This window comes from Lacerta agilis, chromosome 17 (assembly GCF_009819535.1).
Source record: "Lacerta agilis isolate rLacAgi1 chromosome 17, rLacAgi1.pri, whole genome shotgun sequence".
Taxonomy (NCBI): Eukaryota; Metazoa; Chordata; class Lepidosauria; order Squamata; family Lacertidae; genus Lacerta; species Lacerta agilis.
This window is the reverse complement of record NC_046328.1, coordinates 17157896-17184678: the sequence shown is the minus strand read 5'-3', so window position 1 is coordinate 17184678 and position 26783 is coordinate 17157896. Positions and strand designations below refer to the sequence as shown.

At 45.5% G+C, this 26783-nt stretch overlaps 1 protein-coding gene across 3 annotated transcripts; it reads right to left on the bottom strand.

Moving 5' to 3' along the window:
• Nucleotides 1-1535: 1535 nt before the first annotated feature.
• On the bottom strand, nucleotides 1536-26783 carry GAL3ST1 (galactose-3-O-sulfotransferase 1). Of its 3 annotated transcripts, XM_033174811.1 has the most exons (4): nucleotides 14924-14975; nucleotides 5810-5966; nucleotides 5371-5504; nucleotides 1536-3821 (listed from the first exon to the last, which is right to left on the bottom strand). In XM_033174811.1, exons 2-4 carry the CDS (start codon nucleotides 5837-5839, stop codon nucleotides 2678-2680), a joined length of 1308 nt encoding a protein of 435 aa, XP_033030702.1. In that variant the 5' UTR covers nucleotides 5840-5966; nucleotides 14924-14975; the 3' UTR covers nucleotides 1536-2677. The 3 variants fall into 3 exon arrangements, with proteins under 3 accessions (XP_033030702.1, XP_033030700.1, XP_033030701.1); XM_033174809.1 differs by lacking the exons at nucleotides 5810-5966; nucleotides 14924-14975 and adding an exon at nucleotides 26628-26783; XM_033174810.1 differs by lacking the exons at nucleotides 5810-5966; nucleotides 14924-14975 and adding an exon at nucleotides 17049-17305.

Here is a 26783-nt window from a genome sequence, read left to right as displayed (position 1 = left end):
ACCATTAACTAACACTGCAAACACACCATACATTTAAAGCACATGGCTCCCCCCCCCCAAAAAAAATCATGGGAACTGTAGTTTGTTAAGGGCACTGGGAATTGTAGCTCTATAGGGGAGAAACTACTTCTTTGCAGGAAGAAGCCATGTGCTTTAAATGTTGAATGTGCTTTGTATGTATGGCATGCAGTCCTGAGGTCTTCCAGCTATACGTCAAGAGGGTCTATAGTTCCATGTTCACCGAGAGGCTTTGCTCACGTGAGGCTGGGGGTTTAGGGCAACACGACACTTTTTGGTTGGCCACATTCACACCATCCATTTAAAGCATTATGATACTATTTTAAACAGGCATGGCTTCACCCAAAGAATTATAGGAGCTCTACTTCGTGCTGGGGACCCCCATTCCCAATTCCAGAGCCACAGTTCTCAGCATGGTTTAACAATAAATCGCTCTTCAGAGAGCTCTGGGAATTGTCGTTTTTCAAGGAGAAATAGGGGTCTCCTAACAGGGCCTGCAACAAACTACAGCTGCCAGAATTATCTGGGGAAAGCCACGACTGTTTAAAGTAGTATCATAGCACTTTAAATGTATGGTGGGAATGTGGCCTTTTTCTTTGTTGCTTATTGTGGTTTGAGTGTCCTGGGTTGGCGGTGGCAGCGGATGGAGAGCATTTCAACCCTCGTGCCATTTGCTGGGCTACATACTTAGCGGTGCCTTCTGTCCTAACAGCCCCATTGCTTAAGCTGCTTTAAAAGAAACCATACAACTCACACCCACCCCACTTCTTGCTAACTACTAGGCAATTTTTAAAAAGTGTTTTTATGAACAAAAGAGAGGCAGCATAAGCAGATGAAACCACACACACACACACACACACACAGAGAGAGAGAGAGAGAGAGAGATGGCAATAGCAGCCTTTACTGGGCATTTTATTGTATACGTCCAAAGCAGCTATTTGTAAGCACCAGAATGGGATTAAAAGAGGGATCTGCTAAGGACGCGGGTGATCTTTCCCCACCTATAGAGGGCTGAGGAAGTCGACGATGCCCTTGATGGTTCTCCTAGAACTAAAAGGAAAGGAAGTGTGTCAATCCTGGCATTCATGTACTCTGTACAACAGCCTTTGCCTACCCTGGGCCCTCCTGATGTTCTTTCTGCACTACAACTCCCATCAGCCCCAGACAGTGGCTGCAGTCTGGGGCTGCTGTGAGCTGTGGTACCAAACATCTGGAGGGCCCCAGGTGGGCAAAGGCTGCTGTCCAGTCTATCGCTGCCAGGTGAGTCAGTGCAATCCACCGTTTCTTGTTGCCTCTCACACATTGTGGCTTGTGCAATCCTGAAACAGAGGCAGATTTCAGTGCACAAAGGAACACACTCGATCATCCCCCACAGAGCAAAAGACAGTCTTAGGAGTGCAATGCCAACAACACGCAGGGGCAAAACGCCACCTTTGTGTTGGAGCTTAATCTTTGTGTTGGAGCTTAATTTGTGTGTGCAATTAACATAAACAAACACACAACTCATTCACAGTTAATCTGTTCGCAGTAATGTTTCAGTCCCCTGCATGGACAATATCTACACTACACATGCATAGCAGTTGGCTATTAATTTAACTGCTGCGGGTGACCATCCTGTGAACTCTACTACAGTGAGGATGCTGACCAGGGTCTCTGCCTCCCTCTCACAGAATTACAGTACCCAGGATTCTCAGGGGAATAACTAATTAATGTCGGGTTTGCCAACGTGCTGCTCTCCAGGTGTTGTTGTGTTCCTTCGTCCCCCATTAGAATGTCCCTGTCAGAGATGACGGGACTTGCAGTCCAACCACATCTGGAGGGCAAGGTGTTGGCTACCCCTGATTTAACTAGTTTTAAGTTCGCAGTATAGATATGCCCATAGACAGATGTCCAATATTTGCGTCTTTGTGCACATGTTCAGAAATGTGCTGCCCACCCAGCACATCCTTTGTCCATCCCTGCAGATGTGAGCAAATTACACGTGCGTTGACTTCCCTTCTTTAGAAAGGAGCATCCGTCAAGACATGCAAACACATACATGCGCGAATAGCCAGACAAGCACAAACAAACAGCCACTTCTCCCAAGTTTCTCCCGACCAGGAGGACAAAAGGAGCAGGGTGGTGGCAGCTCATCCATCACTGTCCACAGCAGTTTGAAACGAGAGTCAAGAGGAAGAAAATCAGAGCTCTAAAGAGTTAGCAAAATGCTACAAATTGGCAGAGGTGTCCTAATGCCGTTGTCTGCTGTTGCTTGCTCTGCTCTCAGCTGAAACAGTGGGGTTGTCTCAAGTGTTTGGACTCTGCATGGCACCCAGGGGTGGTGGGGGCCCATCTACTTCAGCCCTTGTCTGTGCCACAACATCCCCCTCCTGGCACAGCCTGGGCCCAAATGGATGATTAGATCGTGCCCTCCCTTGGGCTTGGCCATTCCTCTCCTTTTAACCACTCAAGCTTGCTGTCCCTTTTCATTCTGAGGCTAGTTCATGCATTGGCTGGTGGCAAGCAGGAGCCATATCTGACCAGCTAAGGTAAATAAGAAGTGTGGGATGGGGGGGGGGCGGATGGTTGGGAGGACCAAAGTGAAAGCACCTGGTTTTTCCCTTGGTCGGGGCACATGTTTGTCAGGAACAGGGATTGTGTAGGCCATTGTGCAGCCCTCCTACCACTTGAGGAACTCGCGCACCCAGCTCCACAGCTTGGTGACCCAGATGTTGGCCCCTAGGTCCGTCAGGTACTGGATCTCAGGGGTTAGCATCTTGCGGCAGAGCTTCCGGTGCTTCTTGTTGATCCTCTTTTTCAGATTGTAGCCCAGGATGGTCTTTTTGCCAAGCGGCTGCCACGGTTGCATGCCGGATTCCTGGATGGCGCTGGCGTCCACCGGGCGGCCCCCGTCAATGCAGATGTTCTTCATCTTCTCATTCTCTTCCTGAAGCCTGGCCACGTCCCTGGCCATCCTCTCACGCCCATAGGCTTCCACCTTGCGCCAGAAGGTGGCATTGAAGTACCGGTAGAGTTTGGCGTCTATGAGATTCCAGGCCGTGGCCTTCTGATAGAGCTCGTCCGTTAGCCTGGAGATGCTAGAGTCATTCCGGGCGTTGAGCTTGAAGTAGACGATGTCTTCCAGCTCCCAGCAGAGCAAGTCCTTCAGAAGCACCAATGACTCATCAAAGTACTCTACCAGCATGACCAGGTGGAAACGCTCGTCCACTTCACGGAAGTACTGTTCAACTAGAGGGCTGTTGGCATTCATGCTACTGTCATAGCCCAAGTCAAAGAAGAGGAGATTCTGGAGGTAATGTGCACCGAATCCATTGGGATCATAGTAACGCCACGGGTCCTGCAGGAATTCGGCCAGCTTATCGTGCTCCGACAACTTCCAGGTCACGGGAATGAGGGTCCCAAAATAGTGGAAGGAGGACTCAAAGAGGTAGGCAGGGTCCCGCAGCACAGTGACAAACATGGTGTCGGCCGGTAGCAGCTTGTGCACTTCCTCATAATGGAAGCGCATGTGGTTGCAGATGATGTTGAAGCACATGCCAGGCTGATAGTCCTGCACTTGACTCCGCTCAAAGAAGGAGGGGTAGTTGAAGTCGTTGCGTCCGCTGGGAAAGGCGAACTTCAGGTGGTGCTTCTCCCCAAAGCGGAAGAGGATGTTGATTATGGTGCTGCTGGCTGTCTTGTGGGTCTTCAGGAACATGATGTCCAGCTTGGGATGGCACTTCTGTGGATTGTGGCTACCGTTGGCCAAAGCCGGCAGCCAAGCCTGGGAAGGGTAGGAAGAGCACGAGTAGGGGATTGGGACCCTAAGGGGAAAGCAGGGTGGACAATGAGGATCTCTCCAGGAATGCATAAGGAGCTCTCTCACTATCTTCCTTGACTATGCTATGCTTGGCAAAGGTCCCAGACCTTCCTCTAGCTTCCAGTTTCCACCGGACATTCATTTTCAGGAGTTGAATGTGGTTTGCTAGAGGAGGTTACTGATTGCCAATGCGTTTCTGGGCCCAATTCAGGGTGCTCTCAATAGTACAGTGGTACCCCGCTAGACGAAAATAATTCGTCCCGCGAAAATTTTCGTCTAGCGGGGTTTTCGTCTTGCGGAGCGGCAATGGGAGCCGCGCTCCGCAAAACGGAAAAAAAAAAGACGAAATTTTTTCGTCTTGCGAGGCAGCCCCATAGACTTTTTCGTCTAGCGGGGCTGCCTCCCGCTAGACGAATGCTTTCGTCTAGCGAGTTTTTCGTCTAGCGAGGCATTCGTCTAGCGGGGTACCACTGTACTTAAATCCCTAAATGACCTAGGCCACAAATATATGAAAGACCATCTCCATCACTACCAAGATCTTTGTGTGTTAAGATCTGCAGAGATAGTTCTGCCACCCTCCAAAGTGCAGAGAATGGTGGCCTAGGAGAGGGCTTTCTCTGTGGTAGTCCCTGAATTGTGGAACTCCTTCCCCACTGAGTGGGCTGAGATCAAATGGGTTTAGGATTTCCAAGTGGATGACTTAAATGAACACAGGAAAAAGTGTCATTTTGGCAAGCAGTTTGGCAAAGAGAGCAAGTGGGGTCTGAGCACTATGTGAGCTGGCTGTGACAAAGACACACAGAGAATGTGGCTGATTTCTCTGTTTGCAAACCTAATCCTACTATGCTTATGGGAGAAGCATAGGAGCCCTTTTGGGGTGCTAATGCTCTGAACCCCTCCATAGTAGGCTCAGGTTGTATATATGTGTAAATAAACCATATATCATAAATACACTACAGACTCCACTGTGCCTCATTGTTCTAAAAGGAAACACAGACCCTAGTAAGTGTGCCTGGTACCCCTGGAATCTCTGAGCGGTGCGAGAGAGATACATGCTCACCACATTTTCTTAAGTGTAGTTTGCTAAGAAATGGGAGGTGCACAGGGCCTTGGTGGGGACCGAGGGATGACCGAGGGTGCTCTGAGACCACAGGTACCACATTGGAGATTCCAGAGCTACATATTCACCAGTGTCAGAGTAGACTGTACCAGTACAGTGCTTTCCAACATTAAACCCCCCCCACACACAACCCAATCCCTTGAAAACAGAAAGCTAGCATATCAAGGATAACATTTCTTGCCCAGCCCCTACATGTGTCAAGTTTTCTACTTGCAGGGAATTTTCATGCATGCCCCTGAAAGAAAGAAAAGATTCCCCCGTCCCCCTGCCACCTGAAGTGGTACAGTCCATTCTACCACACCAGGGCTCAATCCCTTCACTCTCCTTCATGTATATGTTCTGAGCGCCTTTCTGTGGAGGCAGAACAGACACTGGTTCCACTCATGGTCTCTTGGTCCACACATCTTCTCCTATGAGCACCAGACTCACTCACTCTGTCATGCTGACTTGTAAGGGTGGGACGGCATAGGAGTACAGCAGCAGCATGAAGCTGGTTAGGAGAGTCCCCAGGATGAGGCCCTTACCCATGGACTTCCAGTTCTTCCCCAGATGCACCATCGCGATCACCTGAAAAGGAAAACAGAAAAAGGGCAGTGAATTCATGGGCAGATTCCTAGAAGCAGGAACACAAGAAGCTGCCTTATACTAAGTCAAACCTTTCGTCTATTTATCTCAGTGTTGTCTACACCAGGGTGGGGGGTGGAGAACCTCAGTCTGAGACCCCCCCCCCCGCTCTTTGCATATGGCCCTCAGAACTCACCCCAGGCCACACCCTTCACCGGTACTGCTTTGAACACCAAGTGTTTTCTTTACCTGCCTGGAAGGTGTCTCTGAACTCTGTTAAAGATCCCCTCATGCCTTATATACCCAACTGATTGCTGAGGGTTTCCTGTAGATTCCATCTTAGCAGGAGGTCCATTCCATGCAATGTAGGTGTGGCAGCGGCTGCCCCCCTTTGGTATTCTCTCCCTCCCGTCTCTGTTGTCTCTTCGGCACCTGCTGAACACCTTCCTCTTGAAGTTGCAGGTACTGAAGTTGGAGGGAGAAGAGTCAGAGCCGACAGATACAAAAAAGGCTTGTAATCACGGGCAGTTTGCTTAACCATAGTTCCCTATTGCATGAGTGCTAACGGCAGTGAAGGCTGATGAGGTTCTTCCTCATAACCTCTAGACCCTGGTTTCAAGCCTTGGTTAAGAGAAGAGGCAATGAACCTTTTTCAGAACGAGGGCCACATTCCCTCATAGATACCCTTCTGGGGGCCACATGCCAGTGGTGGGCAAGTGTGGAGGCAAAAGTGAGCGGGCCAATTGATGCGGATATTACCTTGGTGCAGTAATTTAACTTCTACACACACTTGCATACCCCCTCTCTACCCTCTATCCGGGCAAGCAAGGGGCATTACTGATTTTCAAGACACATTCCAGCCAGGCAATAACCACTCAAGGGGGGTACAAAGCAGAGCCAGTGAAGGGGTGTGGGCTGGTGAGAGTTCCAAGGGCCAGATAGAGAGGCTTAGAGAGCCAGATTTGGCCTCCGAGTCTAAGGTTCCTCTCATCTGGTTAAGGCTGGCAGGAGAAATTTGAGCCAGCGAATAAATAAAGCACACAGTCCCACAGGGCTCCTTATTTTGTAATGTGCTCCCCCCCCAAAAAAAAATCACACACACACACACACACACACACACACACACACACCCCTTCTACCTCTAGTCTATCCTAACAATTTGCTCGATAACTTCCTTGCTAGCAGTGAGCAAAGATGAAAAGGCTACAGCACCTGCCTGCTGTCAGCAGGAGGAGTCTGCTGAAATCAGACCTCAGAGTTGCTTCAGGAGCTTCAGTGGCTGGATGGAGCAAATGCCTGTTCCTTTCTGAGGCAGAGAGAATGCCTGAGCACCCAGTGTGTGAGTGTCTGCAATGCAGCAGCATTGTCCTCTGTGTCAGGCCAAGGAGACATACTTCCTGGGGCCTTGCAGTGGCAGAGCTGGCAATGGGCACGGCAGGCAGGCAGAGTTTGGGAGAATGCAAATGGGTTGCTCCCTGGTAATAATAATAATAATAATAATAATAATAATAATAATAATAATAATAATAATAATTTATTTATACCCCACCCTTCCCCGCCAAACCGGGCTCAGGGCGGCTAACACAAATAAAATCACAACAAAAACATAAAACAATTCATTAAAATACAGATTAAAATACAATTTAAAATTAAATCTAAACTGCAGCCTCATTTTTAAGTAGCCCACCAATCACACCAAAAGAACAAAACATCAGGGTTAAACTGAAACCAACCCAAAGGCTAGGTGGAACAGCTCCGTCTTGCAGGCCCTGCGGAAAGATGCCAAATCCCACAGGGCCCTGGTCTCTTGTGCCAGACTGTTCCACCAAGTCGGGGCCAGTACTGAGAAGGCCCTGGCCCTAGTTGAAGCCAACCTAGCATCCTTGTGGCTCGGGACCTCCAACAAATTATTATTTGAGGACCTTAAGGTCCTACCCGGGACATACCAGGAGAGGCGGTCCCTTAGGTATGAGCGTCCTAAGCCACATAGGGCTTTAAAGGTCAAAACCAGCACCTTAAACCTGACCCTGTACTGCACCGGGAGCCAGTGCAGCTGGTAAAGCACTGGATGAATGTGGTCCCGCGGCAAAGACCCCGTGAGGAGCCTCGCCACGGCATTCTGCACCCGCTGGAGTTTCTGGGTCAGCTTCAGGGGCAGCCCCGCGTAGAGCGAGTTACAATAATCAAGTCTGGAGGTGACCGTCGCATGGATCACTGTGGCCAGATCAGGGCGAGGGAGGTAGGGGGCCAACTGCCTAATACGGCGGAGATGGAAAAATGCCACCTTTGCTGTGGCTGTAACCTGCGCCTCCATAGAAAGTGAGGCGTCAAAGGTTACACCCAAACTCCTGACAGAAGGCGCTGGCACTAATTGCACCCCCGCAAGAGATGGGAGTTGGCCCCCCAACCCCATGTCGTCTTGACCCAGCCAGAGGACCTCTGTCTTCGAAGGATTTAACTTGAACCGGCTCCCACGCATCCATACAGCCACAGCCTCCAAGCACCTGGTCAGTGTGTCTGGGACCGAGTCAGGGTGGCCTTCCATCAATAGATAAAGCTGGGTGTCATCAGCATATTGATGACAACCCAGCCCGAAACTCCGGACAATCTGGGCGAGAGGGCACATAAAGATATTAAAAAGCATCGGGGAAAGGATTGCGCCCTGCGGAACTCCACACACCAAGGAGTGTCGCGGCGACAACTCCCTCCCTAGCGCCACATTATACATTATAGTTCCCAGGACTCCTTGGGGGTGTTCAATATGCTGACATGGTATAAGGCACCTTCCTACATTCCATTTTTCATCCTTCCCCTTTTCTTCAAAAATACACTTTAATTCCCCCACATCATTAAAGAACAGATAAATATGTAAGACAAATAAATGATTACAACAAAATGATCAAAATCTATACATCAAAACAAAACCCGACAAGGAAGACAATTAAAGCCAGCATCATGCGTGGGAATAAAATCAAGCCATCAGCTAATTATTTCCGGCTTTGTGAGAGATACAATCTAAGGAGGACAGAGCTTTTTGTTTGCCTTGGCGTCCTTGGAAAGTTCAGTGAGAGTGAGGGAGAAAAGATCTCTTTGTTACTTATTTCACCTTTTCCAGCTTAGAGAGTAGGAGCCAGCGAGAGATGGCGACACAAAAGCACCCACCAGCAAAGTTATCCAGCTGAGACAGAAAAGGTCAGATTAGAGATTTCTGACATTTCTGAAACAAGAGGGGGAAAGAGAGCGCATTCATCCAGAGAGATAAGACTATACACTTATCCACACTTACCTACTGCCTAGGCACAAGTCTGTGCTTTAAAGCTCTGTGTTGGAGTGCCATTTGTTCTGCCCCAGAGCTTTTCCCATAAAAACACGCTCTTTAAAGCTGAAGTGCAATAAGCCATTTGGTTTTTCTTGGATTGCTGTTTGCTCTGATCCAGCAGTAAAGGAATGGTTTCCCAGGGTGAAGAAAAGAGCACTTGGTTATGGAGCTGTCCGTTCTTGGAAATCATGGAGGAAAGGCAAGTGTGGATAAGTCCTACTTTGGCTATTTCATGGGCTTCCATTCTAATCTGTTTGTGGGGAGGTTAAATGATGCAGCATCCCAGCAAGTGTCCCCCCACCTTTTCATGTCACTTTCCTGGTGCAAAAAGTCCGATCTTTCGCTACAAGTCCAGTTCAAAGGACAAAAAGCATTTAGTGGCACTTTGCTAGAAGCTAGAAAATATAAATTGCAGCCTCTGTTCGAAGGTCGGGTGCTGCCAACTGGAAGAGGGCTTTTATCATATGAGGTCCAGTTAACAACCAAATTGGGGTGGGGCTGGCATGTGCTTGTGGGATAGCAGCTGGCAACTGATTAGTTTTCCGTTTAGGCATTAACATGCACTTGGAGCTGCCCTGAAAGTGAGAGTATCCAGCTTAAGCCAACGCTGGCTTTCCCAATATGCTGGCAAGAGCCCCAATTATTGGCTTGGTCATGTAAAAAGGAGTGAAAGGGTTCCAGTGCATATGCAGAATGGCAGCTAAGGATGGAGAGAACTGTTCGTTTCGGTAAACTGGGTTCTCATTTTTCCAGTCTGACATTCAGTTCTCCACCTTTCTACATCAATCTGCATAAAAAAATCCTTAAAAATGAAATAAAATCCAGCTTCCTGTTTCCAGCAGTGAGAAATGGCTGGCTCCCACATGACCGGATCCCAGCTGTACCGGTAATTCAGGGTTGATATGGGCATGGGCGTACCCAGAGGGGGCAGGGGGCAGCTGCCCCCCCCCCCCCGAAGCAAAAAAAATTTAAATGGTTATCAGCAGCCTAAAAGGAAAAAAAAGCTCAAGACTGGTCTTTCTCCCCCTCCCAAAATCTAAATAACAATTGAGGCACAGTTGGCCACTGTGTGTGTGTGTGTGTGTGTGGTTGCGCCGGCTGTTTCCCCCTCCCTCATGCCGACAAAGAGCTGGCGGATCCTAGCCTGCACCCTGCTTGGTCAAATGGGGATGCAGGCTGAGACTTGGGCAGTGTCAGGGGGTGAATCCGAGGGCTGACCATGGTCTTAGCCTGGGTTCTCATCCTTCCTCGTCTGCCTGCTTTTTGTATCCACGCTACATCGTGCTGGCAAGAGAGGAACAGTTTCTGAATTTGCCAGGATTCATCGCTGCAAGGGAGCTTGGCAAACTGAGTTCACTTGCATGGTGAGTAGTTCCTTTGCGAGGACTGAGGATCCTGGGAAACTGAGTTTTTCAGCCATTTGGGGCTTTCTGTTTGGGGGGGGGTGTTTTTCTGTTTCTTGAAGCTGTTTTTGTTTCTTGAAGCTGTTTTTGAACCTGAACGACCATGGCTTGCCCCCCTCCTAGTTTTGATCCTGGGTACGCCCCTGGATATGGGGGTAATTAGCCCTGGCAGACTCCCCAGGGTGGGGGAGGACTGTCTCCTAAACCCGCAGACCGTCCGAGATTGCCAGCTTGCATCAAGGTGCAAGCGGCAGGACGCTGGGTCCCAGAGCACGACACGGCTGGCACTCTACGAAGTCTCACAAGCCAGAAATATCTGTTTGATAAAATAATTAGATTTGGACAATAAACAGACAGTCTGGACTGAAGAAGATTGAGGAAAAACCTGCAGAACTGTACAGTCCCTGGTGTTCAAGCTCGGACTTCAAAGAGATTCTCATCATGGTGTTTGGATTACAGAGGTGATTGGTATGTTCTTTTTTTCTACTCAATACCTACAATTGTTTTTCCATGCCAAGCCTCATTAAGAATACCTTTTTTGGGAGGAGAAGTACAGATGAACTTCTATTTATAATTAAGTATTCAATTGCACAGCTTTACTTAGACTTGAAAGACTCGATAAGGATAAAAGAAGAAACAAGATGGCGCTTGTAAATATGACGCAGCACAGAAAAATGATAATTCCTCCCTTTTTCGAGGGAAATGGGAAATACTTGCTAGTTGACTTTTAATGACTCGAGACAACAATTTGGGATAACATGCATAGCTTCTATTTGCATAATTTCTTCATTATGAGCGAGAGAGAAGGCTAAATGGATGTCTAGCAATGCCCCTTCTAGGGCCAAGAAGGGGGGATTGTGTGGTCTCCAGAAAAGCTGGATTGTCAAATTACTTATATCTGTGGAATACAGTCTATTTACATTGCAATATTGCAAACAGTATGCTCAACAGAAGTCACTGTATCAATAAATTTCAAAAGACAGGCTTGGCTAACAGCTCAGATTGGAATAACTTAACAACTTGGGAGTTTCTGCATCATTAAACTTCAAATGACAGACTTGGTCAACAGCCTGGATTGGAAGACTGGAATGAAGTCAGGAAAAGCTTCGCTGGTAAATAGATAGTTGAAAAATATATATACACAAATGAAGCTGTACTCGATGGATGAAAGGATATAAGATTTCGGACATGATTGAGAATCGCATAGCCAGGGGCGGAGAACTTTAAAGTGCTAAGATCAGAATGTGGAAAATATTAGAACAACAGAAGAAGGCAGGAATGAAGATATTGGAGATATACTTCAGAGGTCCATACTGTGGGGAGCTCGGAAAAATTAATAATTAACAATTTGGACAGCAATTTGGTTGTTATTTATTTTAGTTTATTTTTTAAATTGGATTATGATTGGATTATATGCTAATTGGCTGTTTTTATTGGAAAATAAATAAAAATGATTTTTTTTAAAAAATCCTCATGAAAATTTGTCAGCATTTTAGTGCAAATGTCTAAGAATTTAAGAACACTGCTGAGTGGGGCCAAAGGAGGCCCGTGTACAATAGGAGACTCAGGGTTGTGGGTTTGAGCCCCACGCTGGACAAAAAGATTCCTGCACTGCAGGGAGTTGGACTAGATTACCCTCGTGGTCCCATCCAACTCTACATTTCTATTATTCTAGTCCAGCATCTATTCTAGTTCTTGCAGTAGCCAACCAGCGGCAAGCCCACAAGCAAGACCCAAGCATTTAAAGCCCCTCCCCCAATTCTGAAAACTGTAGTTTACACCTCACGGAGTTACAATTCCCAATGCCTTGAAACTACAACTCCCAGGGTTCAGGGGGGCAATGTACTTTAACTGTATGTACATAGCTGATGCCAATGACCAAGTTAAGAACATAATAAGAGCCTGCTATAGTTCCAGTAGCTCAACAGCCTTCCTTTCGCACAGCAGCCAAATCATTTGCTAAGTGTAAACAGTAGGATTATAAAAACTCAGAGACTTTTACAGTAATCCAAAGTCCTTTACAGCTCCAGAAATGATAATCTCTTGATTATCCTTATGTGGAAGGTCCCAAGTTCACTGAGGTCCACCACCGAGGGCATTCTGGTGGTTCCCTCCCTGCGAGAAGTGCAAATTCAGTAGGTTCTCCTTTTAATGTGAACTGAATAAAATTTCTCCCACAATCAAACTAAACTTCTTGCGAAGGCTGCAACCCATCAATTGCCCTTCTTGGTAGTGGTGCCCTCCCATCAGATGTCAAGGAAATAAACAACTATCTGATTTTTAGAAGACATCAGAAGGCAACCCTGTTTAGGGAGGTTTTTAATGTTAGATGTTTTATCATGTTTTTAATATTCTGTTGCGAGCCGCCCAGAGTGGCTGGGGAAACCCAGCCAGATGGGCAGGGTATAAATAATTATAATTATAATTATTTCCTGCTAAAATAATTGCAAATTCTTCAGTGACTCATAAGCATTCAGATTTGGCATATGAGCAGTTTATTGAACAGCACCCAAATTTGGAATGTTACTACTGTCAATATACAAACTCCAAGAATGGGCTTCCTTCCAACAGCACCCTCTCCATATCAGTCTGAAGTTGTGGGCACACTATACATTTAAAGTACACATAAAGCACCCCCCCCCCAATAATCCAGAGAACTGTAGTTTACCCCTTACAGAGCTACAATTCCCAGCATCCTTAATAAACTACTGTTCCTGGGGTGTACTTGAAATGTATGGCATGTATACGAGAGAAGCTAGGGTTGAGGGATGGATGCATGGTGCTAGCTGGCTGCATTATGTAGCTGAGATTCTCATCTCAATGAATAATGAATGGAAATTGTAAATAGATCCTGAACTGGGTAACAAGACTCCCTTATTCTTTCTTGACATTCAACACTGCATCCCAGTGTCTTTATGTTGACCTTTCCCTTGGAGGCTGATCCACAGAAAGAACTGGGAACCTGATACAAACTGGAGTAGAAAGAAAGAGAGAGAGGTTGCGGGGCAGAGGAGGGAGGTCCAGCCTCTGCCTGGTTTGGCACACAGGAGACCACCTGGAGCTTTGAAGCACCCCCTGTTTGGCTGCCTTTCTTTATATATTGTTTCATGCCACCCAGTGGCAGATCATAAGGTACCGCTGCCTGGGGTGGGTGCATGGGGTGTGCCCCTGAGGAGGCCAAGGGGCAGAGGGAGCCCATGGAGGCTCTCATCACAAATGAATGTGTTAGTGAAAAAGCACCCCAAAAATGCAAGATATATGGGGAAATTGCTTTGCCAAAAAGTGTATATTAAGCAAAAATGCATATAAAAATGTGTACAAGAGAAATTTGTGCCAGAATTCTGATGAATGTTCAGGAGGACCTATTTTACAAAATTTTCAAACTGATGTGGAACCGTAGAGAATTGGAAAAAAACAAGAAATAGAGAATCCAAAACTGTCAGATTCAGCCACCCTTACATTCTGATAACCCTAAAATGTAGGAGTTTATCACAACTATCAAAGGGATGCCTCCATGCTAATGCCCTTTTAGTGTTCCTTTTAAAATAATAATAATAATATTTTATTTTGACAAAGTAATAATCATAAGTAAAGAATAAAAATGTGCACCCCACCACCATCTTTATGATATATGGTTTATTTATACATATATACAACCTGAGGAGGGGTCCATAGCATTCGCACCCCAAGAGGGTCCTGTTTCTCCCATTGCTACTGCCTCTAATTCAAACACCCAGCCCACATCGTACTCCAACCACCCCCAGCTTGCTACCACTTGCAGACTGATACGCTTCTCCCCTCAATTACACCACATCTGACTGGGAGCACTCTACCAACAGCCCAGCTGAAAAGAAAAAAAGGGGGGGGGAGCAAAAAGGAGCACCAGCTTGCCACTGCAGCCACCACCAAGGGAGAGAGGTAGGAGGGTACCGGGAGGGCCAGGGAGGTCCAGAGGAATCGCACAGCTTAGCCCTGGCCTAATCCTGAGCCTATGTCCCTGGCTGCTAGCGTAAAAAGAGCAGACCAGGGCCCAGGGGAGAACCGTGCACTGGAGACCACCCCCGGGGGAAAACAAATGCACCTCTCCTGCTGGAAAATAATAATAATAATAATAATAATAATAATAATAATAATAATAATAATAATAATAATTTTTTCTTTTTCTTTGAATAACTGTAATGGTGTCCATGCAGGAGGCCTGATCCACTGAAGGCTGCTCCCTGGGATTGCCACCTTAGTCCTAACCCAGGGACCCGATATCCAGCCCCCACAGTGAAATTAAAACTGCCCGTGAGTCAAAATTACCACCAATATATTAATTACATACACAAACCCCTTTTTCATTAGTACCATTAGTTTTCATTTTTTATTCATTTTCACACACTTTCTATTATTAATCACTTATTATTATTATTACTACTATTATTATTATTTTAAAAAAATTACCCCCCCTTAAATTTTCTCAGAAACCCCCCCAATATGAACATAAGAAGAGCCTGCTGGATCAGGCCAGTGGCCCATACAGTTCAGTATCCTGTTCTTGCAGTGTTCTTGCCAACTAGATGCTTGCAAGCAGGGCTTGAGCATAAGTTTTCTCCCCTCCCATGGCTTCCAACTATTAGCATTCAGAAGCATTTTTGCCCCCAACTGCGGAGGCATCGTAGATGGCAGCCACTGATAGCTCTCTCCTCCAAATATACCTGTCCGCACGAAGCAAAGTGTCTCTTCTCTTGACATACTCCAATATGGACTTTCAGGCCTCCCTCGAAGGTTAGATTTACATCTCTCGTGCATACTCTCACTGCCCATCCTCTGTATTGACTTTCCGTACAGTGTGACAGTTAATGATTAATATGCTTCAGAAGGAACTGCACCTGCTGTGACTCAGTCACTCAGGCAGTTCCGGGGGGGGGGGGTGTCCCTTTTTTATGCAAGGAACTTGCAATTCTCTACTTGAAGTGAGAATCAGTCCCTGCCTCGTGCCCCAATGACAGTATGGTAGCTGCCCTCGAGGGTCAGAAAGAACTACTGCATGTACGATGGGATCTGTTACAAAAGCCGGGTGCCTGCCCCTCTCTCTGCCAAGCGGTGGCAAGAACCCATGGGGTGCCAGGGAAACACACAGGGTCTGTGCCCCCTTGGAGAATAGAAGACACAGCGGAGACTGTCGTGCTTTAAGAAATATGGTTTATCCACCTTATCCCTCCCCCCTTCAGTCTGCATGGAGGGAGTGCAGATCTTCTAGCACGGTCATTTCAAGAGGCAGCAGCACAAACAGCCTGCAGGCAGCTTTCCCCAAAGATTGATCTCCCCTCCTCTTCTCTCCCCAAAACCCCTTGCCCTCCCCCAAATCCCCAGTTTCTCCTTACACCTGGGGGCAAGAGGGAAGTTCCCTTGTATTGTTAATTACCTTTATTGTTCTCTTGATAGCTGCAGCTGGGCCAGGTGGGCATAAGATGGCACAGCTCTCCAGTTTATGTTTTAAGCCATATCCCAATTAATATAAATCCTAGCATTTATTAATTCCTAGGGTTTAGGTGGAATTCCCCCCCCCCCAATCTATAACCTTCTGGCGGTTTCCTCACTGCGAGAAGCGAAGTTACAGGGAACCAGGCAGAGGGCCTTCTTGGTAGTGGCGCCCGCCCTGTGGAACACCCTCCCACCAGATGTCAAAGGAAAAAAACAACTACCAGACTTTTAGGAGACATCTGAAGGCAGCCCTGTTTAAGGAAGCTTTTAATATCTGAAGGTCTATTGTATTTTAATATTTTGTTGCAAGCCGCCCAGAGTGGCTGGGAAAACCCAGCCAGATGGGTGGGGTAGAAATAATAAATTTATTATTATTGTATTATTATTATTATTATTATTATTATTATTATTATTATTAAACACCCTTAAACATGCAAAACACAGCCACTCATACAGCAATGTTCACTGTCCCATAAACAACCACTATTTTACAGCACTTTTCCTGGAAAGACAAGAATAAAGACGATCCCTTTTAGTGACAGTACAATGGAACTAAACAGAGTAGACGAAAGCTTGCAGAATATAAATTTTATTGCACATTCACCACTGGGTTGATGAGAGATGGCAATATGCTTCAAAGGTAACCTGTCGATATAATAATAATAATAATAATAATAATAATAATAATAATAATAATAATAAAATTTATTATTTGTACCCCGCCCATCTGGCTGGGTCTCCCCAGCCACTCTGGGTGGCTTCCACCAAACATTAAAATACATTTAAAAACTTTAAAAACTTCCCTAAACAGGGCTGCCTTCAGGTATTTTCTGAATGTCAGGTATGTCACATCCCATACTACTGAATGTCACATCCCATACTACTCAAACCAGTCTGACTCCATTTTCTGGGTTTCTGGGTCTTCAGTCTAAAGCTTTTTCTTTTTTAACCTAAGCGCACTATTGGGTTGATAATTGGCAGGAAAATGCAAATAGAGAGAGAAATAAATAAATAAATAAATGCAAAACCTGCGCACAAAAGGTTCAATTTCAGCCAGGATTCTCTAGGGCTAAGTCCCACACCGTTAAGCATGGAACATGCCGAATAATAAGAGAGGAAATAGTTTCTCAGAGCAGGTACACACAGTGCAATTTCTTTACATCATGCAAATACATGGAAATACTCACAAATGCACATCAGTTTGCGGCACACAATCTCTAGCTATTACTAGACATCACCTTCAGCCCAATTCTCAACCCATCTCCCATCTCCTCAGCCTCTCCTCTTCTCACTGCCTTACTCTCCCCACTGTTGCTGGCAACACAGCATAACAAACAGTCTGGCTTTGTACTTCACCTTTCCCTCAGTTTAAGCACCTTCCAGCAAACCTTCCGTCGCCCTGTCACCACCAAAGCAGAGTTTGCCAGGGAAACCTTGGGATGCTTCTCCCACATGGAATGGCCTCTCCGCTAGCAGATCTGCTTACAGCATCCTAGAAACCCTCTGCCGGTATTGGCAAGCCTTGGCCAAAGAGGGGGGTCTTTGCTGGAGCTGAGAGGACCCTCAGGAAGGCCCCCCACCTCTGTCGCCAAGGGCTCTCCACCTCATTGCAAGGGCCAGCTTCCTCTTTTGGGAAGCTTGTCTCCCAGGAGGACAATGTTCTGGAAATGAACTCTTGCGGCTGCTGCTGCTCCTGCTGCAACCCAGGCTGACTCTACTAGCATCGCCTCTCTCTTCCCACGTCAGGGAATACAGAGAATTCTTTCACAACGGGCTCCCAAGCCAGCTCCAATAACAACAGCATCATTTGTATGTCTCTGCAGTGCTGGTATCAACAAAGACATTGTCCTTGCCATCACTGCCTTCTTTTCCCTGGCTCTCCTGCTAAGAGCAGCAAAATCCAGCAAGTCTTCTCCACAGTCCAGCCTACCATAGCCAGATCAGCTGAAAGCATGGAAAATAAAATAAATCTGTGGCTCAGAGGCCAGCACAAGACTCACATTAGGTGGCAGAGAAGGCAAGATTGCGCCAGGTTTGTATGTCGGTTCATGGGCGAGGGCTGGCAATGGTTTCTACGTCAGCTGAGATTTCAGTAAATATGCCCCCGCTCTTCTCCCATTCAGTAAGAAGGTGAGGCTTGCACAAACAGGAGCACACCATCACTCTGGAGGGCCATTTTTTATGGAGGCCAAAGGCACCACCCTACATATAAAGAAGTGGGTTCTACAGGTTCGGGAAAACCTTAAGATTTGCAGAAGCATAGAAAATATTGGGGGGGGGAGTTACGATGGGCTAGAAACCCCCCAAAACAGCACAATGCAGGCTGAAACGTGTTCCGTGGCCTTAGATTTTTGACTGACTGTTGGGGGCTGTAGGGGCAGGTATGGTATACTAGTTGGGGCAGGAAATAGAGTGAAGCATCTCACTTGTGGACTTATGGAAGGCCTCACCTGCTGACTTCTGGAACTTGTTCTTATATGATAGAGTAACAGCCCTCACCTTAGATGACTTTAAAGAAAGATCCAGCAATTTTTTGTTAAAGAGAGGCCTGTCAGTGGTAAGAAACAACCAAACAAACCAGCACATATAAAAACAGTACTACTTAAACATGGTACTAAAGAAGGAGCGGAGAACCTCCAGCCTGTGGGGCAAATCTGGTCCACAAGGGTGTTTTCCCTAAACCACAAAACATAAAAAGCCACGCCTGGGAAAGGCTCCTAGGGTTGGAGGCTGAGGCAAGGCAGGTGGAAAGAGCCATTGCCTGATGAACAGCTGAAAGTGTCTCTCCCCTCCCTCCTGCTAGTACACAATTAAGGAACTAGCCTTAGGGCTGGACTCACTCACTTTTATTCTGCAGCACCACTTATTTTTGAAACTGCAGCCTGCCTTGCCTCTAAGTTCAACATTTTATGAACGGGTCTGGATGTAGCCCTTTAGCAGGGCCAAGGAAGCTCTTTACCAAGGTCTTCAGTCTATGAAGAGGCTGTGGTTTTGTTCATCGGAAACAAATGGTTCCTTTTGCTGTTAGGCGAGCGGCAGGGATCATCGGAGAGGCAGTCCGCTGGCTCCTTTGTTCTCAATGAGCAAGATGATGGGGGCTGAAAGAGGAGGGTGCTCTTTCCGGCCACATGGCGGCAGTGGAGCCTTGCCCCCATCCACTGGGACCGCCAAAGACATCACCCCATCTCCTACTGTGCAGAATGAGAGGCATTGTGCAGTCGGCACCAGCCTGGGTAGCCTGTCAGAATGAAATCAAGGGCAACTATTTTAAAGGGATGGCACCAGTGGTGTAGTGATCCACAATTGCAGGGGTGGGCTCATGGGTCAAAGACACATTATTATTCCTGTTGCAGCAGAATGCCTGTCTCCTACAGCCGCCCAATCAGCATGAAACGGGCCTTTTTTTAGTCACTGTATGCTCCAAAGAGAAGCATTTAGGGAAATGGAAAACACCAGGCGCTTCCGTTTCAAGAGAATGATGTGCAAGTTCTTTTATGCACAATGGAACTTCAAGGAAAACACAAGTTGCTCTGAAATAAGATACTGGAGCCCTCCAAAACATTTGCCCATGTACGTGCACAGAAAATAGTAGATCTGTCTGAAATGCAACACCTAGATTGTTGTGGTACAACCCTAACAATGACTATTGTGTAATTACCAGGTTATTGTATAATCTTAGAAGTTTGTATAAGCTTAGATGGGGTCTGGTTGTGCTTACCATGAAGGGACCTCTGCCCTTCTGAATTCTGGGGAAGCCATGATTTTTCAAAGTGGCATCATAGTGCTTTAAATGCTGTCAGGGCTAAATCTTGTGGGTCTCTAGCTTCAAGCCCTTGCGATCCTCTTACTGTTACTTTTCTAACACTCTCATATTATATTTATCTCATAATTAATTTCATGAAATTTATATACCGCTTGATGGTAAAATGAAACAAAACGCAAAGGGCTTAAGAGAAAGAGGACGTGCCAGAGAGACAGCCACTGTTGAAATGGCTCAAATCTGCAAGTCTAGGAACAGCCCACTTGAAATATACTCGGAGTCAAGTGTGAATTTCATGCTCTTTATTCAGCTCATAGTAGCAATGAATGAATCTTTCCCCAAAATGTCTGCTATATATACATTATTTACACAATGGGCCCCACGTGATTGGCTAATTCTGGGCTACTCCTGTGAGCCAATCAGGTTGCGGATTCACTTCCTCCAGAAGCCTGATTGGCTGCTCTTGTAGCCAATCTGGTTCACTTCCACCTGGAGCTGGATTGGGTGGCTCCTGCAGACCAATCAGACTGCTGCATTCTGGATCCTATTGTTCTAGGATTCAGCTCAGTACATAGCACCACCCACCACTGCTGACTAGCTAGGAATGGGGGAAATTCTACGAACAGGCGGGATGCCCACGTGTCGTTTTGTTAAGAAGACACAGTGAGGAAGGCCCCATCTCAGCCCTCTGTACTTTTGATCAGATTGGATGGCCGCCAGCTCCTATCTGCTGCCAGTCAGGAGTTCTGCTGGACTGAAAGGAACAGTTTTGTGGACTGCAAAGAATCCAACTCAGGCTTGAAAAATGTGGGTGCCAACAAAACAATGCACTGCAAACAGAGTCAGTAGCTTTTGTGATTCTTCACAGAGCATATTTCTCTGCAGAACTCAGTACAGTGGTGCCTCGCAAGACAAAAATAATTCGTTCTGCGAGTGCTGTCGTATAGCGAATTTTTCGTCTTGCGAATCACCAACGGGAGAATAGCGGTTTGACGGGAAAAAAATTTTCATCTTGCGAGGCAAGCCCATAGGAAAATTCATCTTGCGAGACAGCCTTTCGCTAGCGAATGCCTTTCGTCTAGTGAGTTTTTCGTCTAGCGAGGCATTCGTCTAGCGAGGTACCACTGTACTCACTTTCTAGGTTTGTATTCATAAAGTTATCACTCTTCATTTTCTAGCCTTCATGGTGAATTGGATTAGGGGAAGGGCTGTAGTTCAGTGGTAGAGCACCTGCTTTGCATACAGAAGGTTTCAATCTCTGGCATCTCCAGGTAGGGTTGGGAATGTCTCCTATCTGAAAACCCTGGAGAGCGGCTTCCAAACAAATGGTCAGTAAATGGACCAACGGTCTCACCCAATACAAGGCAACTTCCTATGTTCCATTATGCTTGGAAGTTGTGTCAGTTAAAGGGCTCAAAAGGAGAAGCTTCAGAAGGCTAATCCCACTCACACCCCATCACAATTGTCAACCATGTTCCTAACACTCAGGTTGCAGGTCTTCCGAAAAAGCTTGGCCTATTGCTCAACATCCAGAAAACCCAGGAGATGCACCAACAAGCACAAAACAACCCCTCTGCAGCGCCACAAATCCAACTCAGTAGTGTAATGTTGGAAAGTGTTGATCACTTCTCCTACCTGGGCAGTTATTTTTCCACAAGGGCTGACATTGAGGCCGAAATCCAGCATCACCTGAGCTCTGAGAGTGCAGCTTTCTCCTGATTGAAGTGCAGTGTTTGAAGACCGGAACGTTCATAGGGAAACCAAAATGCTTGTTTACAAAGCTATTGTACTACCAACTTTACTGTATGCTTGTGAAACACGGAACACTTATAAACGCCATCCCCAACTCCTTGAAAGATTCCAACAACGGTGTCTCTGAAAAATTGTACACATCACTTAGGAAGACAGGCGAACAGTGCCAGTGTACTGGAAGGAAGGAAGATCACCAGTGTCGAAGCAATGAGTCTTCAACATCAACTTCACTGAACTGGTGATGTTGCTTGGATGCATGATTATTATCTTCCAAAGCAACTATTCCGAACTTAAAGACTCAAGGCAAATCTAAAAAAATGTACTATAAACACTGACAATTGGGAAATACTGGTCGTGAGCACTCCATTTACCAAAGGTGTCATGGACTTTGAAGATGCTCGAACTTGGGATGAAAGGGAGAAACAAGCTAAGAGGAAGGCACATTTGGCAAACCCTCACCGTGATCAACTCCTGCCCAGAAACCTATGTCCACACTGTGAAACGACGTGTGGATCCAGAATTGGTCTCCACACATACAAAAGGCGAGATGGTAAAATCTTCAATGAACAATTGGGCAAAGGATATAGGGCACAATATCATGTTAGAAGATTGGGAAAGACTATGGAAGACTATGGAAGTGAGGAACAGGTTTAAGGATTTAGATTTGGTGGACAGAGTGCCTGAAGAACTATGGATGGAGGTTCGTAACATTATACAGGAGGCAGCAACAAAAACCATCCCAATGAAAAGGAAATGCAGGAAAGCAAAGTGGCTGTCCAATGAGGCCTTACAAATAGCGGGGGAGAGAAGGCAAGCAAAATGTGAGGGAGATAGCGAAAGATACAGGAAATTGAATGCAGATTTCCAAAGAATAGCAAGGAGAGACAAGAGGGCCTTCTTAAACGAGACATCAAGAAGAGGTGGCAAGAATACACAGAGGAATTATATCAGAAAGATATGGATGTCTTGTACACCCCAGGTAGTGTGGTTGCTGACCTTGAGCCAGACATCCTGGAGAGTGAAGTCAAATGGGCCTTAGAAAGCACTGCTAATAATAAGGCCAGTGGAAGTGATGACATTCCAGCTGAACTATTTAAATTTTTAAAAGATGATGCTGTTAAGGTGCTACACTCAATATGCCAGCAAGTTTTGAAAACTCAGCAGTGGCCGGAGGATTGGAGAAGATCAGTCTACATCCCAATCCCAAAGAAGGGCAGTGCCAAAGAATGCTCCAACTATCACACAATTGCACTCATTTCACACGCTAGCAAGGTTATGCTTAAAATTCTACAAGGCAGGCTTAAACAGTATGTGGACTGAGAACTCCCAGAAGTGCAAGCTGGATTTTGAAGGGGCAGAGGAACCAGAGACCAAATTGCAAACATGTGCTGGATTATGGAGAAAGCTAGAGAGTTCCAGAAAACATCTACTTCTGCTTCATTGACTACACAAAAGCTTTTGACTGTGTCGACCACAGCAAACTATGGCAAGTTCTTAAAGAAATGGGAGTGCCTGATCACCTCATCTGTCTCCTGAGAAATCTCTATGGGGGACAAGAAGCTACAGTTAGAACTGGATATGGAACAACTGGTTGGTTCAAAATTGGGAAAGGAGTACGAAGACAAGGCTACATATTGTCTCCCTGCTCATTTAACTTATATGCAGGATTCATCATGCGAAAGGCTGGACTGGATGAATCCCAAACTGGAATTAAGATTGCCGGAAGAAATACCAACAACCTCAGATATGCAGATGACACAACTTTGATGGCAGAAAGTGAGGAGGAATTAAAGAACCTTTTAATGAGGGTGAAAGAGGAGAGCGCAAAATATGGTCTGAAGCTCAACATCAAAAAAACTAAGATCATGGCCACTGGTCCCATCACCTCCTGGCAAACAGAAGGGGAAGAAATGGAAGCAGTGAGAGATTTTACTTTCTTGGGCTCCATGATCACTGCAGTTGGTGACAGTAGTCATGAAATTAAAAGAAGCCTGCTTCTTGGGAGAAATGTGATGACAAACCTAGACAGCATCTTAAAAAGCAGAGACATCACCCTGCCGATAAAGGTTCGTATAGTTAAAGCTATGGTTTTCCCAGTAGTGATGTATGGAAGTGAGAGCTGGACCATAAAGAAGGCTGATTGCTGAAGAATTGATGCTTTTGAATTATGGTGCTGGAGGAGACTCTTGAGAGTCCCATGGACTGCAAGAAGATCAAACCTATCCATTCTGAAGGAAACCAGCCCTGAGTGCTCACTGGAAGGACAGATCCTGAAGCTGAGGCTCCAATACTTTGGCCACTTCATGAGAAGAGAAGACTCCCTGGAAAAGACCCTGATGTTGGGGAAAGATTGAGGACACAAGGAGAAGGGGACAACAGAGGACGAGATGGTTGGACAGTGTTCTCAAGACTACCAACATGAGTTTGATCAAACTGCGGGAGGCAGTGGAAGACAGGAGTGCCTCTGGACCATGGGGTCACGAAGAGTCAGACACTACTAAACAACTCAACAACAACAACAACAACAACTGCACAGCGGATTTGCAGTGCTGGTTGTATCTTCATTTGTTTTATTCTGTTGTTGTTGTTGTTGTTGTTTTAAAAAACAAATATCCTGCCTTCCACAACCATGCAAAAAAAGAAAGAAGTCAAGATGGCCATCAGCAATTAAAAATATATATAAATGGAAGCACAAAATATATTAGGCCACCATCATGATAAAACACAAAATAAATTTCAGAGTGGTAGCTATGTTAGTCCATTGCAGCAGCACAACAAAAAGATCTGTGGCCTTTAAAGATTAACTTTGGAGGGGAGAGGACAGCAGGCATAGAGATAAAATACCGTAAATAAAAATCTTGGGACTATAACTCCTGTCTTAAAGCCCCAAAGAACTGCTGCCAGTCAGTGTAGGCAGTACGGGGATCCAGGTGGACTAATGTTCTGAGAGCCAGGGTGGCCTAGTTGTTAGTGTTGGACTAGGAACTGGGAAACCAGGGTTTAAATTCCCACTTGGCCATGAAACTCACTGTGTGACCCTGGGCTCAGTCACTAACCTATCTCACAGGGTTGTTGTGAGAATAAAACAGGGAGGGGCAGAACCATGCACACCTTTTTGAGCTCCTTGGAGAAAAAAGAGGGATATAAATGCAAATAAATAAATAAATAACATTGGAAGCCCTGGTAATGTGAATTGTTGTGCAGTGGTCAGAGTAGGACAAGGAAGTTGTACAGATGTTGCATGCCAAATGAGAGAAATTATGACTGTGCAGGCTATTGGTGATCCACTTGTCTAGATCAGTCCCCTTCAAAATATGGCAACGCTAATGTACATGAGGAAAGAAGTGTGTGTGGGGGGGGGAGAGATATACAAAGAAACACCCACTCAAAAATTTGTGAATTGATGTGTATGTTCACTTCACTTCACATTAAACGTTGAGCTAGCTAACGCCAATGAAGAAATTTTGCATGAGACATCTTGAACATGCCCTTAGTGTTTTCTTGGGACAAAACTTATATTTTTGGTGCCATGAGTACAAAATGGTCTTGAAGGGGGAGAATTCAATTCTCTAGTTTTATTCTCTAGTTTTATTAATTCAGTTTTATAATTTTTCTGTATAGCTTGTAAGACCTATAGGAGTTTTTTCTTCTGTATTAATATTCTACCTCTGTTCATATATTCTCTATTGACATGCTGTGAATTAGAGTGAGCAGCTAAGAGGCCCTTATTATTATTTCCTGGTTCTGCATAGCATGAAAGGGTCATCTTGACCCAAGCTGGCAAAGCTCTAAACTTTCTGGCATGAAAAGGCTATTCCAATTAAAAAGCTCTGCCTGGCACGGGAGATTTGCCAACTTTCTAAAGAGAGAAAGTTGCCTTTTTGTGGTTCAGAGCTGCACATTCACCTCTCTGAGAAGTCAGTCTGTTCCCTTTCTAAAGAGAGAAAGGGATTTCTTCATTCTGGATTTTTGGGGTGAAAATCTTATTTAGAAGGGAAAGCCTCCCCTGAATACAGGTAGGTTCTTCTTCTGAAAGACATTTAGTATAATATTAGTTAATATTTAATAATAATATTAAGTTCTCAGTTTTCTGAGCTGGAAGTATTTTAATTGATATTCATATGGCTGGCTTCAGAGCTGTTCGGCAGTGGAATTTGCTACCAAGGAGAGACTCCTTCTTTGGAGGTCTTTAAGCAGAGGCTTGACAGCCATTTGTCAGGCATGCTTTGATGGTATTTCCTGCTTGGCAGGGGGTTGGACTGGATGGCCCTTGTGGTCTCTTCCAACCCTATGATTCTATTCTATGATTCTATACTGGAAACCTTCCCTGGATAGCTTGATGTAAGTTTCTTTTAAGCCTTATTAAACTGATTTTCTTTCTCTCTCTCTCTAATGTTTTTTAAGTTCTTTTATTTGACATGTAGCTTCTACGATTATTTGCTTATTTGAGTTTGTGAAACTGTAGCCCCTTTATTTGATATCATTTTCTGGATGTTATTGGTATAAGCTCTTTTTGTGAAACATGTTCTTAGTGCATACCTTTGTTTGCTTCATATAATTTTCTGGCCATTTAATATTCAGCTTTTTCTGTAAGCTTAGCTTTTTGTAGGCTCTCTTTGTGAAACTTATTTTTTCGTGTGTATTCTCTCTTCGCTGGCATATTATTAATCAATGGAAAGCTGTAGGTCAGAGTGCCCCCATGGTACAGAAATTGGCCAGAGATGTGAAGGGGATTGGATAATCCTTTGATGGGTGATCCTACCAATTAGAGGGAAAGGCAAGAGGTACAAGGAGGCACCAATAAGAGCCAGCCAAAGGGCAGACTGATCCATATAGTAAGAATGAAAAGCTTTAACTTTTACCCAATAATAAACTCAGGGCTGTCTTGGCCAAAGAGACAAGATGAGTCATTGAATAGATGGCCTGGCATATGAAGACAGGCAGGCACCAGGAACTCGAGGCCAAAGTACCTTTTTGCTTCGATGTTACTAATGGTGTGACGTGCATGAACTCATGAGGCTGAATGAGGGGAGAGGGATTCTGAAGAGGATAAAAGCTGTATGTATCTTTTCACCTGTTGTATTTCACTGTGAATTATCACGCAGATGCCTTCTGCTGTCCTAGGCAGTCAGAATATAAATTCTTTCTCTAAATCATATCGGTGTCATTTTTGACTCTCTCTCCCTCACCTCGTGGTGCAACGCGAACCCCAAGGTTAACGGAAAAGGTCTGCCAAAAAAGGCTACAGTCTGAATAAGGGAGTCTACCTGAATAGGATGATGATATGTTTCATATTTCAATTCCTGATTTGTCAATATTTCTGCTGTCTGGGACAACATATTCCAGGGCCAACCAAGCTATCATCTCTATTTCAGGGAGATAAACTATTGCCTTCACTACAATGGAGCAAATGAAGCAATTACCTTGAAAGCAATCACTGAATCACCTGAATGGTCACTCCTGTCCTCCTGAGAGCTACGAAAAAATGGAAAGGGATCAATCAGATTTGAAGTATTTTGGCTTTCATGACAACGCAGGTGTTGTAACTCAGTTGTATAATTCATTTTATATTCGAAACT

Coding starts and splice junctions, on each gene's coding strand:
- GAL3ST1 (XM_033174809.1), bottom strand. CDS start 26,768: ATGAATTATACAACTGAGTTACAACACCTGCGTTGTCATGAAAGCCAA. Junction 5,505..26,627: donor ATTCAGTGATTGCTTTCAAG/GTAATTGCTTCA, acceptor TTTCCTTTTCAG/GTGATCGCGATGGTGCATCT. Junction 3,822..5,370: donor TTACAAGTCAGCATGACAGA/GTGAGTGAGTCT, acceptor CTTTCCCCTTAG/GGTCCCAATCCCCTACTCGT.